The 17,018-nt window shown below is 40.5% G+C and overlaps 1 protein-coding gene across 2 annotated transcripts; it reads right to left on the reverse strand.

Annotated features, from left to right (window-relative positions):
* Positions 1 to 2,633: 2,633 nt before the first annotated feature.
* Positions 2,634 to 16,940, reverse strand: trpc6a (transient receptor potential cation channel, subfamily C, member 6a). Of its 2 annotated transcripts, none has more exons than XM_080435186.1 (14): positions 16,679 to 16,940; positions 14,765 to 15,093; positions 13,525 to 13,657; positions 12,602 to 12,902; positions 11,619 to 11,804; positions 9,298 to 9,462; positions 8,236 to 8,506; positions 7,241 to 7,468; positions 6,145 to 6,409; positions 5,472 to 5,667; positions 4,249 to 4,449; positions 3,856 to 3,912; positions 3,667 to 3,739; positions 2,634 to 2,914 (listed from the first exon to the last, which is right to left on the reverse strand). In XM_080435186.1, exons 1-14 carry the CDS (start codon positions 16,810 to 16,812, stop codon positions 2,787 to 2,789), a joined length of 2,667 nt encoding a protein of 888 aa, XP_080291312.1. In that variant the 5' UTR covers positions 16,813 to 16,940; the 3' UTR covers positions 2,634 to 2,786. The 2 variants fall into 2 exon arrangements, with proteins under 2 accessions (XP_080291312.1, XP_080291311.1); XM_080435185.1 differs by having other exon boundaries at positions 3,667 to 3,742.
* Between the last annotated feature and the right edge of the window lie 78 nt (positions 16,941 to 17,018).

Below are 17,018 nucleotides of genomic sequence, written 5' to 3' on the forward strand. Positions count from 1 at the left end.
TACCTAGTTGCTTTACTATGAGGTTTATGTCCCAGCAGTGGTGTGTCTGTAGTTAAGCTGCTGTCACTGGTGGTCATTTTTATTTAACCACTTAAGCCCTATTTTATACGTAATCTTACGATTGTGTCATGCAGAGAAAATAGGCTTTTTTTTTTTATTTTGGACATTTTCTCCTAATAACATGCCCTAAATAGGGACACCAGGTTGAAAGAGGTTAAAATGATGACACAAACTAATTATGTGTTCGTGGGCCCAGAACTGGTGTAGTGGTTATGAACCTGCCTAGGCCTGGGGCAATAAACCCATATGTATCATTTATTGTCCATCAGTGCGACATCAACAATCATGGAGATTTTTGACATCATGGAAATTTGATAAAACATTTTGTTGTGTAAATTAATAATAAAAACAAGCAAACAGCAAGTCTTCTGCCTCAGAAAAAGTTCTCTGAAACATTTGGGAATGTCTGCTGAAAATTGCATTCATACACAGTAATATCCAGTGTTAAATGAACATGAATTTTGCGGTGCACTTCCCTTTACACTGACAACCATTAATTAGATTATTTTACACGATTTCACATACATAATTATGGTGATATTTCTCCCAGTCATATGCCTGCCTGTAGAGACGTGCGCTCCTGCTGGTCAAGGAATGAATTTTGACAGAATCTGTAGACAAAGAGAACTTTGTCCCAGATTCTGTGTCCCTTTTGTTCTTCCTACATTCTCAGTACATAAAAGACTGGGTACTGGACCACCCACTCTCCTTAAAGAAATGTTGTATTTGTAAATCATTGTATGCTCTGTACTGATATTACTGATAAAGTAATATCAATATACAGGGTTTTTCTCCACTTTTGTCTATTTTGGGTGCTTATTGCATGGGTAGTATGTATACTGTTTGGTGCAACAGAAGAAACTTAAGCCTGATATATTCTTAGTTGCGCTTGTTGATCTGCCATTTCCGGTGCGTGACACTGTATGCAACCAAGTATAAATCAGGCATTAGCAGTCAACAGGAAACCACTGTCAAAACTGCCCAAGAGCAAGGCACTCACAGAGCGAGACAGAGACAAGAGACACTGAACACACATTTGCAACAGAGGAGCTACTGCAAGAGAGTCCAAAACTGGTACAAAAAGAAATACTGGGTGTTAATTAACCTTACTCTCACAGTAAATTCAAGATTTTACAATGTAGTAATGCACAATTGCTCACAGATACTGTTAGTGTTATTGTGGAAATAAAGGAAACAAATATCTTTCATGTATGTATCTGTTTATCCACAAGTCATTTTCCATGGCATGACTTTGCTATTAGGATATGCATCTGGTGTTTTAAAGTTTCCAAGCTTGAGCAAAAGCCTCAAACGTAAGCAATGAATGCACAGTACAAAGAATAAATTATAGCTACTGTCATTGCAAAAAGAAAGTTAAACCCGTTCTGGCTCTTGGCAGCAATTCAAACAGTACACATTTCCTGTACTTGCCGGGTTTTAACATCACTGCTCCAAAAGAACAGTCAAGCTCCCTTCCCGTACAAAATATTAATCCTAGTGATGGATTACTGTCTCATATCAAGCACATAAAAGGAAAGTGTCTACAGTAATAAACAGGAATGACAAAAAAGGCTGTTACACAAACGGAAACCTATGCTTTAATACTTTGTTCATATAAATACATTTAGTCATCCTGTCTCACACAGCGATAGGCGTAGGTATTTGTTTTGTCAGTATGATTTTTCATACCTACGCTTTGTGGCGGAGTGTGGTTCCTACAGTAAGCAGCTGTACAACTGTGTGAACGACTGACATTCGAGGCATTTCGGTCTCCTTTGGCCATCTGTATACTGCAGAGAATCTGAAATGTTTCTCATGATGACCTTCACGTTAAGGCACTTTTGGTGACACTTTTCCCTTTGATGATCTTCTATCTTTGATATCAGGGCTGTTGTTTTTTCTCCTTGCTCCTGGTTACTAGTAGTTGGTGTATCAACAACTTGAGACTTATTCTGTCATTGCACCCATTTTAGGGCACTGTATAAGAGCGTTGTTTAAATGCATACAATGCAAATGTAAGATGTGTGTGTATATAATTATATATATTCATCACATACCCAGCCTTTATTTGCCCTGGGGGAGGGGCAGTGGTGGAAAGTAACTAAGTACATTTACTTAAGTACTGTAATTAAGTAACATTTTGAGGTCTTTATACTTTACTGGAGTATTTCCAATTTCCAATACTTTTACTTCTACTCCACTCCATCTCAGAGGCAAATATTGTACTTTTACTCCACTACAATTATTTGAAAACTTTAGTTACTAGTTACTTTTCAGATGTAAATTATGATATTATAAAACATACATTAACCACTTTAGCCTTATTTTATACCTAGGCTATTTGAAAATAGCAGATCTACAAGCTCACAACGCGTCGCGACGCGTTGTGAGCTTGTAGATCTGCTATTTTCAAATATTCATTACTTTTACTTTTGGTACTTTAAGTACATTTTGATGCCAATACTTTTGTACTTTTACTCAAGTACATTTTGAATTCTGCACTTTTACTTGTAACAGAGTATTTTTATATTGCAGTATTGGTACTTTTACTTAAGTAAAATATTTGAGTACTTTTTCCACCACTGGGGAGGGGAGTAATAAAAGGACAGAGAGGACGAAAAAGTTGTACCGATTGTTCAGCCTGCCTTTTTCTTCCGCAGGGGTTATAGTGCAGCTGAACAATCAGCACAACTAAAGTGGTGTGTTAGGGGTGTACAGTATATCTCCTATGACGGTTCCTTGATCTCCCCTAGTCTCCTTAGTAGTCCCTCTAGTGTCTCCATGTTTTCAGATTTCTCCTCCAGCAGCTCATAGCGCAGACTGGAGATGTCCTGCTTGATCTCCTTCAGCTCTCCTAGAGAAACGCACACAACAAAGTGGTTTTCAGCTCCAGTCCTGGACTCCTGGCCTACTACTCTTTACTGTAAGTCACTGCTTGTTTTCTCCTCCTAATGGGATGTTGTTCTTCATTCGACTGGCGTCTCTGTTATTAGTCGCCAGTGAAATGGTCAAAACGAAAATCCGACCTTTCCTCTAGCACCACCCTTAGTCCAAAAATTTGGCCTGCGCAAAAGTTATCTCAAAATCTAATGGCCTGATGGAACTTACTGAGTGCATTCATGCTCCCTGAAAGACAACTATTTCAGTGACCCCCATGATCTGCCACTCTCAGACCCAAATATCAGCTTTTTACATAGATTCCAGGATGAACCCTAATGATTTTGGTGACCCCTTGGCCTTTCCTCTAGTCTACTCTAGCGTCACCCTTCAGCCCGTTTCCAGTTGGTTGTAAGGACGAACTAGGGGCTGCTAGTGGGGGCTTTTAAGTCTTGTTTCCTTGTATGTCATTCGATAGTCTTCTCCAAGGAGTGTATAAATGAGCCCTGTAACTTTGTTCTTACGGCTCCTAACTCCTCTCCTTTCATGATCCTTTTTGGGTCACAATGACATTGTCACGCCCCTTTGGCTCTAAACCATGCTTGCTTGCATCTGAAGTTTATTCTTCCTTTGCACTCACTGTACAGCAGGTTTCTCTGCATAAACAGCATCAATGAAATGCCTGAATGGAATATGTCATGTTTGTGCAGCCACATATTGAACTTATACCTTCAGTAATCTCATCACTCTCTCTGTCCGCCTGGGCTTTGATGATGTAGCGCTTTATCAGTCTCTTCATGATCTTCTGAAACAATGTTCATCAGCTTCAGTATACGTGTACATTAAATGATCAAATAATGACACAGTACATAGACAAGCACACACACACTCACACACACACACAGAGTAACTCCATACCTGGTACCGAGTATGGCCACTGGAACCGCTGAATCCTGAAGTTTTACTCTCTCCAAGCTAGAAAATATTTTTTTGTTCAATTAATTGACCAGAATTTACCTTCCTCTGACAATGTACAAGTTTCACTACAAGAGCCTGTCATGCAATACTATAACCACTGGGAGGTGCTCCGAGTCACACTGCTAAATGATCAGGTGATCGAGTGCTACTTGACTGACCAGTAAAGCCTCATCTATACTTCATCAGAAGACTCTGTGGCTCTCTGAAAATAACTTGAGGCTTAAGACCCCTGTCTCAGAAGCATTTCTGTGACCTAATACTCAACTGGGTAGGGGTTTAAGCGGTTGATTGTTTTTAATGCATTTTTCCAAGAAAAATGTCAGATTCCGCTACCTGGCTGAGCTGAGCCCCATCTATGCCTTTGCCATGTCCTGCTCGGAAGTGCTGGAGCAGGGACTTGATGCCGGTGGCCAGTCCCAGCATGGCCTTGGGGCTGGGAACCAGGTTGAAGGGCACAGGGAGGGTCCTGCCCTCCTCAAAGTAAGAGAACCACAGTTTAGCCCGGGCGAACTTCCACTCCACATCAGAATCATCCTAATGGACAACAGATGATTACTGTTACTGTGTGTGTGTGTGTGTGTGTGTGTGTGTGTGTGTGTGTGTGTGTGTGTGTGTGTGTGTGTGTGTGTGTGTGTGTGGACCATTTTCCTGGTCCTCACAAGATAAATAGTTGTTTGATGGTTAAAAAAACATTTGTGGAGTTAAGCTAACAATTAGGAAAAGATTCAGGTTGGGGTAACGTTAGTCATTTAGAGGTAAGTTTAAGTGTTGGGGTTAGAGTTATGCTTGATGTATACTTATTTACTGCGATGTCGTGCACCAAAAATAGCAGATCTACAAACTCACAACGCTTCCCATCGCAGTGCGTTGTGAGCTTGTAGCTCAGTTATTTTCAGCTTTAGGGTTAAGCCATTAAGAAAGGGAACGCATCTGTGTCATTTTAGATTTTATAGCTATAACCATTATTTAATACTTTGGCTATTCAAAAATAGCAGATCTACAAGCTCATAGTGTGGCACTCTGTGCCGCGATATGAGCTTGTATATCTTCCATTTTTGAAAAATCGTGAACATTTGTGCAAATATTTGAATATATATATATATTTTTTTTTTTTAATTACTCAAATCTTTGTTTCTGCGGGGTCCCTGGAACAAAATGTTTTCAAATGGGGGGGGGGGGGGGGCGTGGTACGCGGCCAAATACATATAATCAGACATGCAAACTTGTAGCTTTTCAGCTACAATAGCCGTTTTGAATCCAAATAGGGCAATTGTGTGACACCTGACCCGAAAAAAAAAACATGTCACATTTTTCACCTCGGGGCTGTTTGCATGCCTGTATAATTGTGGGTGGTCCTTGACATGAAAAAGTTTGAGAACCACTGATATAGCAACATACGGTTTTCAGAAAACTGTTAGGCTTTAGAAGACATTTGTAGATGCGTTCCCGGATTGAATGGGTTAAACGTGACACACAAACATCAGTGGATTCTCCAGTGCTTCTACCATAAAGGTAAGGTAATCATGTTTAGGTCAGTACTAGAGCCACACACTAACCTCAATCTCCTGGAAGGAGCTGTTGATCATTGCAATGAGCATGTTGAGCAGCACGATCACCATGGTAACGTTGTAAACCCCATAGAGCACGTAACCGATGTTCTCGATGAATTTGTGTCCGTTGTTGATCACGACGGACTTCACCTCCGACAGTCCAAATATAGCCCAGAACAATGTCTTGAAGCTCTCCTCCAGGCTAGAGGGATAGACGGATTAGTGAAAAGGGACGGAGGTGTCAAACTAGAAATCTAATTAATTGGATTGACTTCAAAGGCTTCTTTGCTGGTATAGAATTTTTTTTTTTTGTTCATCCCATTCTCTCTGTGTTCCTTCAATTGCAGTGATGCATTTTGCAGGTGTAACCCATTCAAACCTGGGCTGACAGGAAGGGCTACTCTGCCACATTCACTGCCTTTCGACCTTCCCCCATCGGGAACCCAATATGGTTACCCTTGTAACCATGTCGAAACCACTATATACTTCATTGACCGGAGTCCCCCAGGGGTCTATACTAGGCCACCTCCTTTTTTTCCCTCGACACAAACATTTTCTGTGAAAATAGCCGATCTACAATCTCACAACGCGCCGCATCTGAGTATTGGAACATTAGCCCTACACCAAACATAGAGAGATAATGTTGAAAATGGTGATAGCGTTGATGTGCATGTCTTACGTGGTAAAGGCGTCGTTCTGCTTGGCTCCCAGGTAATAGGAGTACAGGTTGAACATGCCAATCATGAATGCCAGAAAGACCAGGATGAAGATGACCATGAACTTGAAAATGTCCTTGACTGTCCTGCCGAGTGAGATCTGCAGGGGGCCGAAGCTCTCGTTGGCCGGGAGGATGTAAGCGATCCGAGAGAAACTCAACACCACGGCGACTGCGTACAGGCCCTCGGATACCAGCTGGGGGTCTGATGGCAACCAGTATAGACGTGCTGTGAAAAGAGAAGCTGTGCTTTACTTTGGCTCCACGTCAGTTCATATCATTTTGTACGTGTGTCTGCAGGCATTTCCCTGGGAATGATGAGGCGATTAGAACACTGGGGAACCATTGTTCACAAATTGATGCTTATTCTGCTCAATATTGATGAGAAACCAAACCCAAACCGTAAATATGTCTGAAGCCTGACATCTGTGGTGAAAAGCAGGGTACTGACCTGGCCATCTATTGGTTGTTGTTGGTGGCGTCACCCTAGAATACAATATCACTAGGCACCAAAACCGACCAATAGCAGATGGCCAGTTCAGTGCCCTAAACCAGTGGTTTTCAACCTTTTTCATGCCAAGGGACCCCTAAATTGATATACATTTGGCCGCGGACCCCCATTTGAAAATGTTTTGTGCCAGGGACCGCCAGAAGCAAAGATATCAGTTAATTTTCGCTTTAAAAAAAATACAAATATTCAAAGATATGCACACTTTTTCAAGGTTTTTCAAAAATAGCAGATCTACAAGCTCATAGCGCGGCACTCGGTGCCGCGCTATGAGCTTGTATATCTGCTATTTTTGAATAGCCAAAGCTAAGCGGTTAAAAATGATTGTGACGATATGTTAACTAATTTCGCTGGGGACCCCCTGGTACTCCCTCAAGGACCACTGGTGGTCCCCGGACCACTGGTTGAAAACCACTGCCCTAAAGGGTTCACCATTAGATATCAGGCTTCACACAGATTTGGGCATGGTTGCACTTTAAGTATAAAATAGTGTGAAATTCTGTTTGTGCCTTTTGTTGTCTGTTTATATACAGTCCATGGGTTTGTGCTTACCTAGTGTAAAGTAGTGCACCTCAGGAGGCAGCGTGACGTTGACGAGCGTCGTGTAGTGTGTGCGTACGTAGGTCTGGGCCACGGTGGCGTGTTTCAAAGCGGAGACGCGAGAAGTGAAGGAAGCCAGGAAGATCGCCAACATGCCAAAGTCCAGGAAGTTCCACGGTTCCATCAGGTACTCCCCCGGACCCTGACTCCAGATCTCCTTCACCTCTGCCCAGATCATACCTACAGTAACACACCAACACACAAGACCAATTAGATGAAAACGTATTGGTGGAGGGGTGCACCCATTGTCAAAATGTTGTCATGTATAGCAAGGGTTTACCAAACTTTTCAGGCCACAACCCCTCAAAATAATCATATTTGAACTTGTAGTCATTACATTTAGTTTGACTCGGTTCCACAGATAAATATTGTAAAAATAACCGAACTATATAGCTCACAGCGCCTCGCAAGCTTGTAGATCGGCTATTTTCACAATTTTTGCCTCTTTCTTACGTAATTGTCTAATTGACAATCATCAACGGAACAGACAGGAATTCATCTCTTTTGACTTTTTGATTTTGATTATTATTACAAAACAACTTCAGCGCCTATTTAAACTTTGGCTATTTGAAAATAGCCGATCTACAAGCTCACAATGCGTCGCGATGGGACGCATTGTGAGCTTGTAGATCTGCTATTTTCAAAAGATTTTCATACATTTTATACATTTGAAAAGTTTTGAAATGTGACATTCTGCATGAATGAGTACTTTTTACTTTTGGTACTTTAAGTACATTTTGATACCAATACTTTTGTACTCACTCAAGTACATTTTTAATTCCGGACTTTTACTTGTAACAGAGTACTACATTGCAGTATTGATACTTTTACTTAAGTAAAAAATTTGAGTACTTTTTCCACCACTGACTGTACCATACCATATAAAGACTAAAAGTAAGCCACTGTGTAATGTGTACTGTATTATAGTGCAGAGCACATGCTCTCACCCACGACCCAGGATATGATGAGGATCTCCATCCACGTGAAGGGCGTATTGGTCGTACGATAGAGCAACAGGGGGTCCAGCTCACTGAGCTCGGGGACATAGTTTCCTTGGGCTTCTTGTTGTTCTCTCAGATGATGGTGAGTCATGTTGGCCAGCAGAGTGGTGCCTGCGAAGCGGTCGGCGGCGTTCAGCACCAGGAGACACAGGAAGATGGAGAAGGACGAGGCGTGGGCCACAAACTTCATGAAGGGGCTACGCATGACTTGCCCCACCTGAGAGGGACACAAGGAGAGGGTGATGAAAGATGATGCTGGGAAAGAAAGAGAAAGTAAAGAATAAGGTAAGATAATAATAATAATTTAACAACTTGTGTGTGCGCGCGAGTGTGCGCACGCCTGATTGAAAGGCTTGAATTTGTTCCCCCAATGCACTTCTGCCCAGTGGTGTAAAGTAACTAAGTACATTTACTCAAGTACTGTACTTAAGTACAATTTTGAGGTACTTTTACTTTACTGGAGTATTTCCAATGTTCAATACTTTTACTCCACTACATCTCTGAGGAAAATATTGTACTTTTACTCCACTAATATTATTTGATAACTTTAGTTACTTTGCAGATATATATTATTATATTATAAAACATACGTTAACCACTTCAGCCCTATTTTATACATAGGTTATTTTCAAACATTTTTGTACTTTTACTTTTGGTACTTTAAGTGTATTTTGATGCCAATACTTTTGTACTTTTGTAACAAGTAACATGTTGAACCCAGGCCTTTTACTTCTAACAGAGTATTTTTATATTGTGGTATTGCTACTTTTACTTAAGTAAAAATATCTGAGTACTTCTTCCACCACTGCTTCTGCCATGCCTCCAGGTAATTTCATTGGCTCTCAATGTTGTGGGCATAGCTTAGCACAAAGACAAAGCCAGAAGATGATAACCAAAGACCATGAGTTATCTATCTGTCTCTTTGACACAGTAGGGTTGGAATCAGTTGTAATGTATTTCAAAATTGCACATAGTATTTTTCACTTCATAAAGTGAAACCATACATACTCTGCTACAGGGAGCTATCCAGTAACCCAGAGCCAGCACAGGCAGTCCTATAGCCACTCCCAAGACCACCAGTAGTTTGATCCCAGTGGTCTGTTGTCTCAGGCCAGGCAAGTTCTCATACCAGATGCTCAGCAGCTGCTGCTGGCAGTTGGGATGTGCCACAAACTGTAGGGGAAACAAATCAAAATGTAATGTATTCATATGATGATGATATTTGATCAAAATGCACATATATCTTCTCTATATAAGAGTTAAAAGTATAATTTTAATAATATTTATAATATTTATAATTTTTATAATTTTGTTTGTCTAATAGACTAATCCTGCAAACCGCTCCATCTTGTTTACGTTTTGCTCTGATGTTTATTACTGTAAGTATAATGCTTACAGTAATAAACAAACATCAGAGCAAGATGTAGACAGAGTCTAATAACAGTGTGACTTCCCTGTGCAATATGACATCTTTTCCAAAAATGGAGTTGAGGAAATGTCTTGAAAAAGAGATTTTGGGCAAGGTTTCAGCCAAATCCAACCGCCATACACTTCAATTATAAAATTGAAGTTAAATATCTCCAAAACCTAAAATGTGAAAAGAATGCGTGGAGGTACTTCCGAGGCCTACAGGCAGTGTGCACAAGAACCTTGCTGCTGATCAGTCCAGCGGTTTGCAGGATTAGTCTCGGACAATTAGACTAACAAACAGACAGACAGAAAACATTTGAGTGTACCTTCAAGCCTTTTCACCCAGCCACACATAACACAGTCCCTTTTGTAAGACAGGTACACACAGCCATGCCGTTAAAAAACAGAAATCCTAAAAGCCAAAATGTGCATTGGTAAAGCTATTCCTTGGTAAAGAAGGGTGAGGTTAAAAAGCAGGGTCTGCTGCTTAACCCATTACGACCAGGAAAGAGTGTGTCATTTTAGATTTATTTGGCTATTTAAAAAAATTGCAGATCTACAAGCTCATAGCACGGCACCGAGTGCTTTGAATATATATGTTTTTAAAGCCAACATTTTAACTCAAATCTTTGCTTCTGGGGATTCTACAAATGTCTTCTAAATCCTAACAGTTTAAAAAAAAAAAATATGCTACTATAATATCAGTGGTTCTCAAGTTTTCTTCATGTCAAGGACCCCCAAAATGATATGTATTTGGCCACATCTCAAAATATTTTGTTCCAGGGACCCCCCTGGAACAAAACTTTCCCCCAGAAGCAAAGAGTTGAGTTAAAAATGTTTAAAAAATAATATATCAAAGATTTGCACACATTTTCACGATTTTTCAAAAATAGCAGATCTAGAAGCTACGAGCTTGTAGATCTGCTGTTTTGGAACAGCCAAAGAAATCTAAAAATTACACGGATGCTTTCCCGTTCTTAATGGCTTAAAAACCAGACAGAGAGCTAAGCAGAGACATATTACAGGCATAGGAGGGGTGGAGAGAATGGAGGATGGGAGGACAAACAAAGTAGGGGAAAGGGAGGAAGATGAGAAGGGAGAGAAACGGATGGAATTTCTTGCCACAATGTTTATTGGTTCTATCAACTCGACATACCCAACATAAACAGTCTACACAGCCCCAAAATCTTATCTGATCCTTTCTTTGGTGGAGGAACGGGTCAAAGAATGCATACATGTATGCAGAGAAGCTCTCTTGCTCCTATTACACACAGTAAAATCCTCAGTGTTTAATTTATCCATTTGTAACTCTTGAGAGTGTGCAAAATGTGCATTTGTATACTCTCAGAGTTAAATGAACACTGAGGATTTTACTGTGTAGGTGCAATAGGACACAGATGTGATATTAATCCTGAACAGGGAAAGAATCTTTTTGTACCGCATGAACATTTACCAGAGATGAATTACACATCTGCTTTTCCTTGTTAATTGTTGGCCATTACAGTGTTTGTGGTGACGATTATGTAATTGTAAACAGCCATACACTGCTAAATATGAAGTTATTAAGTTTATAAATTATGTTAAGTTTAAGGTCTATACAAAAATAATCTTCAGTATTTATTTTTATTTGAATGGAAAGAAAAAAATGTGTTTGTTTAATGTCATCACCTGCTATGATGTGTACTGTAACTTATCTAAAGAGCACTTTTTTTAATGAGGTAAACCGTGTTTCAGAACTAAAAAGGAAAGTAAACTGATTTGATCTCCTCCTTTATTGATTGGCGGATGGGTGGATACTACTGATGAGTTTATTGATTGATTGAGTGAGTGAGTGAGAGAGTGAATGAGTGAGTGATCTTCTTCTATTAATCAACTGACAGATGGATTCAATGTGGCTGCTTTATTTCTGGAATGCTGACCTTCTTGAGTTCGTATTTGATGGCTAGTTTGAGACGTGTGAGCGAGGGGCGACCTGGTGGATCGAAGCTGTCTTCACAGTCCGTTTCTCCGCTCAGTATGGCCTCCACCTCCTCTGTGCTGCGACACAGATCCAGCAAACCCACCACATAGTCCTTACACTGGCTCGACAGACGGCAGTAGTCATTCTGCAAAGAGGATAAAGACAAATGTATTAACCCATTCAATCCGGGAACGCATCTGTGTCATTTTAGATTTCTTTGGCTATTCAAAAATAGCACATATACAAGCTCATGTGCCACGCTATGAGCTTGTAGATCTGCTATTATATATATATAGATATAACATTTTTAAAGTGAACATTTGTAACTCAAATCTTTGCTCCTGGGGGGTCCCTGGAACAAAACATTTTGGGATGGGTGTCTGCGGCCAAATACATATCTAAAAATGTTTTCTAAATCCTAACAGTATGTTGCTATATCATTGGTGCTCCAACTTTTCCATGTCAAGGACCCCCAAAATGATATGTATTTGGCCGCGGACCCCCATCTCAAAATATGTTGTTCCAGGGACCCCCCAGAAGCAAAGATTTGAATAAAAAATGTTCGCTTTACGAATATATATATATATATTCAAAGATTTACAAAAAAAAATACTGTGTGTGTGTGTGTGTGTGTGTGTGTGTGTGTGTGTGTGTGTGTGTGTGTGTGTGTGTGTGTGTGTGTGTGTGTGTGTGTGTGTGTGTGTGTGTGTGTGTGTGTGTGTGTGTGTGTGTGTGTGTGTGTGTGTGTGTGTGTGTCGCTTTGTGCTTCAATACCTCATGACAACACAGGTTCTACATTTCTCAATTTGACAAGCAGGGAGACTACCTAGTAAAAAAACGTCATGAATTAAACCTTTTCAGTGTAGGGTTCAGTTTAGTCGTTAGAGACTGGCATATGGATGTAGTCAACAGATATCAATCAAAGGTCAACATCCAACGTACCTTAAACTCTTTCTCAATGTCAGCCAGCATAGCCAGTTCGCTGCTGAGCTCCAACGCCGCCAGCACCGGGTCCTCGTTGGACAGCGAGAGGTACGCGGGACTGGCGAGGCCCCTGTAGGCGTTGATCCTGGACCGCGAGTGGCTGAAGGAGTCGTACTGCTGCTGGTAGTTGCAGGAGTCGCAGCAGCAGAAGTAGTCGTGAGGATGGTCGATGCGCGCCCCTTTGCCCAGCAGAGTGTGCACTATCTCATGCTCCTGGCAATGCGCCGCCAGGATCACCGGGGTCACGTCATGGGAGAACCTACAGGAACGTATCGAACGTATTTACAGTGAATAATTATGCAAGTATGCCTTGTCAAATCTGCTACGTTAGCCATTTTTAACCCATTAAGACCGGGAAAAGTATCTATCATTTTAGATTTTAAACACTTTAACCATTATTTTATACTTTGGCCTTTCAAAAATAACAAATATACAAGTTTTTTTAAAGCAAACATTTTTAACTAAAATCTTCTTCTGGGGATTCTACAATCAAGTTTTGAAAAAAACTGTTGCTATAATATCAGTGGTTCTCAAACTTTTTTCATGTCAAGGACCACCCAAAATGATATATATTTGTCCACAACCCACCCCCCACCCCATCTGAAAATATTTTGTTCCAGGGACCCCCACCAGAAGCAAAGATTTGAGTTAAAAATGTATATTATATATTCAAAGATTTGCACAAATTTTCACGATTTCTTTTCACCAAAAATAGCAGATCTCCAACCTCATAGCGCTGCGCTCGGTGCCACGCTATGAGCTTGTATATCTGCTATTTTTGTAGAGCCAAAGACATCTAAAATGACACAGATGCGTTCCCGGATTGAATGGGTTAAAGAAAGAGACACCCTAGTATTATAAAGTTTCTGTCATTACAGTACCTGGTCCCATCTTCGTCATAAGCATAGAAGTCATCCAACATGTCTGCCTGGGCAGGGCTGGCCGTAAGCCGACGGGTGTCTCTAAAGGAAGGGTGGCCCAGGAGGGCCTCTGTGATACGGATGTACCCCTTACCTATAACACATTAGAGGCATTTGATACATATAACCAGTGGTGAAAAGTAACTAAGTACATTTACTCAAGTACTGTACTTAAGTACAATTTTGAGGTACTTTTACCTTTACTGGAGTATTTCCAATTGTCTATACTTTTACTTCTACTCCACTACATCTCAGAGGCAAATATTGTACTTTTATTCCACTACAATTATTTGAAAACTTTAGTTACTAGTTACTCTTCAGATATAAATTACTATATTATAAAACATACATTAACCACTTGAGCCCTATTTTATACCTAGGCTATTTGAAAATAGCCTACAAGCGCTATTTTCAAACTTTAAGTACATTTTGATACCAATACTTTTGTACTTTTACTTCTACATTGCAGTATCGATACTTTTACTTAAGTAAAACATTTGAGTACTTTTTCCACTACCGTGTATAACACATATGTAGAATACTCCCCATGACCAGTGCTTATAAGCACTTGACTTGTAATTTACCTCTGATACACACAAATGTACCTTCAGGGAAGTAAGATGCTGCCCGGCCTGCCGAGGGGCTATTTAAGCCCATGTTTTGTTGTAGTGAACTGCTGATGTATTGGTGTATTTATTTACAGAACCAGACTTTGTATATAACATACTGAGTGGCTACCAGTTGATAGTTGCATATCTTAATGCCAGAACTAAATGACAAGTAATCTTATGTTTGGTTGCGCTCGGGTGTTGCGCTCTGAAAATAGCAGATCTACAAGCTCATAACGCGTCGCAGCGCGACGCGTTGTGAGCTTGTAGACCTGCTATTTTCAGAGCGCAACCAAGTGTAAAATAACACTTATAACCCAAAATACATCTATAATATTATGATATTAAGTCGACTAAAGTCGACTAAAACAAAAACATTTCAGATGACTAAAATATGACTAAAACTAAATGGAATTTTATTCAAAAGACTATGACCAAAACTAAATAAAAGTTTGCTGTCAAAATCAACACTGTCACACACACACACACACACACACACACACACACACACACAGACACAGACAGACAGAGAGGGGACGAGAGAGAGAGGGAAAGACATACAAAAGAGACTTGCACAAACACACACATCTTACTGATGGCCAGTAGGAGGGCGTCGCCCACTCTTGCCAGCTCCGCCCTCCCCAGCAACAGCTCAGTCACCTCGAGATGCTCATTGGCGACGGCCAGCTGCAATGCATTCTGGCCCATGTAGTCCACGGCGTTGACGTTCAAATTGGGCATCTGCAGCAGCATGCGCCGCACCTCTGGAATGTTGCCATATTCGGCCGCCTCCAGGAAGCGCTGTTCAACCTCCGATAGGCTGGTGGACGGAGCAGAGAACATGTAGGCGGGGCCTCGTAGGGCCTGCCGTCTCTTGACGGCCGTGAGGCGTGCCATGAGCTGTCTCTCTGCACTGCTGTTGCTGTGGCTGTCAGACAGAGATGTGCCATAAACATTCAGCCTTTACTTTTAACATAGATCAGACTTTTTCATGTCAAGGACCCCCAAAATGATATGTATTTGGCTGCGGACCCCCATCTCAAAAATATTTTGTGCCAGGAATTTTTCAAAAATAGCAGATATACAAGCTCATAGCGCGGCACTCGGTGCCGCGCTATGAGCTTGTATATCTGCAATTTTTTAATAGCCAAAATCAAGTCAAAGTGGTTAAAATGATTGTGACAATCATGTATATTAACTGATTATACCGGGGACCCCCTGGTACCCCCCCCCAAGGACCCCAGGGGGTCCCCGAACCCCACTTTGAGAACCAACGACATAGATCACATAAATATGTGAAGAGAATTGAGGGAACCAATACATCTGTCCACATCAGCACACTAAAACCCAAACAGGGAATCTCATATTTGTTTTTATTATGTTAAAACATTTTGTGCTGTATTTTCATATCCATGCAAACTTTCCTCTATAACTCGTCTTACCTCTCTTACCAGTCTGTAAAAGTGTATTTATTTATATTATAGCTATATTACTCAAGAAATATTACAAGAATTGATGTGAAACATCACTAGACTACTGAGCTAACCCTAATCCTGAGCTGACTTGTGACTGAGCTGTTATCCAGAGTGGTACTTGTTCTGAGTAAAACTTTGTGATTTTATATTGTAGTATTTTAATATTACGTCATTTTCCATCAGGCACAAATTAGCCGCCTACTACACGTAGTAGTAGTTTTCATATTGTACCTCTTAAAGGTAAAATAAGGTAAAGAGGTAAAATAAAGATCTGACAATGTCATTTTTAATTTTAATTTTATAATTGCCACAACCTTTGTGCCATGTTTGGATGTCACAACCATGATTCTGTCCCACATTCCAGGGCAGCACTGTGTGTCTGATATGAGTCATCATTACCAGGTACCAGACATTACCAAATTAATACCTAGGGTAATCCTTTCCACTATCAACCACACAGTAAGTAATTACAACTTCAGTCATATAAAACCTTTATAAACGGATTATATTTTAAAATTGTAAAGATGTTTACAAATATATTAATGGCAAAGTAACCAATTTTTTGTTTTTTATTTGTTTTAGTTTTTTTGTCTTCACCTAAAAACGTTTTTTTTTTGTTCACTATATAGAGCAATCTTTCAGATTTTGTGGCTGTTGAGGAATAAATTACTCATACATAATAAGGGAGGATTACATATGGGAATATCATCAAATTTGTCTTTAACTATATTATTATTATTATTGTTATATTTACATTGACATGAATCAATGGCTAATTCTGAATGACACATAATCTCTACAATCATTCATGGCTGATGAAGTGAAACATCGAATGTCACCACTCTTTGATCATGTAGCTGTTGCAAAACATCTACAAATATACATTTCAGAAGTTGGTGAAATGTAGTTATTTTGGTCTTGCTACAGCACAATGGTCGTAGTGACAGCTTTTCATCAAACCTCTGTCTCAAACAAAGTCGTTACTGAGATACGTCTGTCTAATCCAGTCATGGATGTGCACAGATAACTCACCAAAGGCAGTGTCCAGGACCGCAGTTCTCCTCGCCAAAGTCATCATACATCAGAAGATTGTCGCGACTCCTGGCCTGTCTGTTGGTGTAATGTGTGGTTGGACTGTTGTGGTTTGCCGCACGCCGGTGGTTCATCTCGGTGATCAGCAGAGGTTTGTCTACCAGCTGAGCTCACATATTTAACTCACCAGTACAAATGCATTTTGGCATCTCCCTCTTCCTGCCCTCTTTGTCTCTCCCCGCCAGTCTCTCTGTCTCTGCCTCTGTCTGTTTCTCGTTCTGTGTCTCTTCCTCTATTTGCTTTCTTCTCTCTGTCTCTGCTCTTTTTCTTCCTCCTCCTC

The sequence above is a fragment of the Gymnoscopelus braueri genome, assembly GCF_963280865.1.
Source record: "Gymnoscopelus braueri genome assembly, chromosome: 8".
Classification (NCBI taxonomy): domain Eukaryota; kingdom Metazoa; phylum Chordata; class Actinopteri; order Myctophiformes; family Myctophidae; genus Gymnoscopelus; species Gymnoscopelus braueri.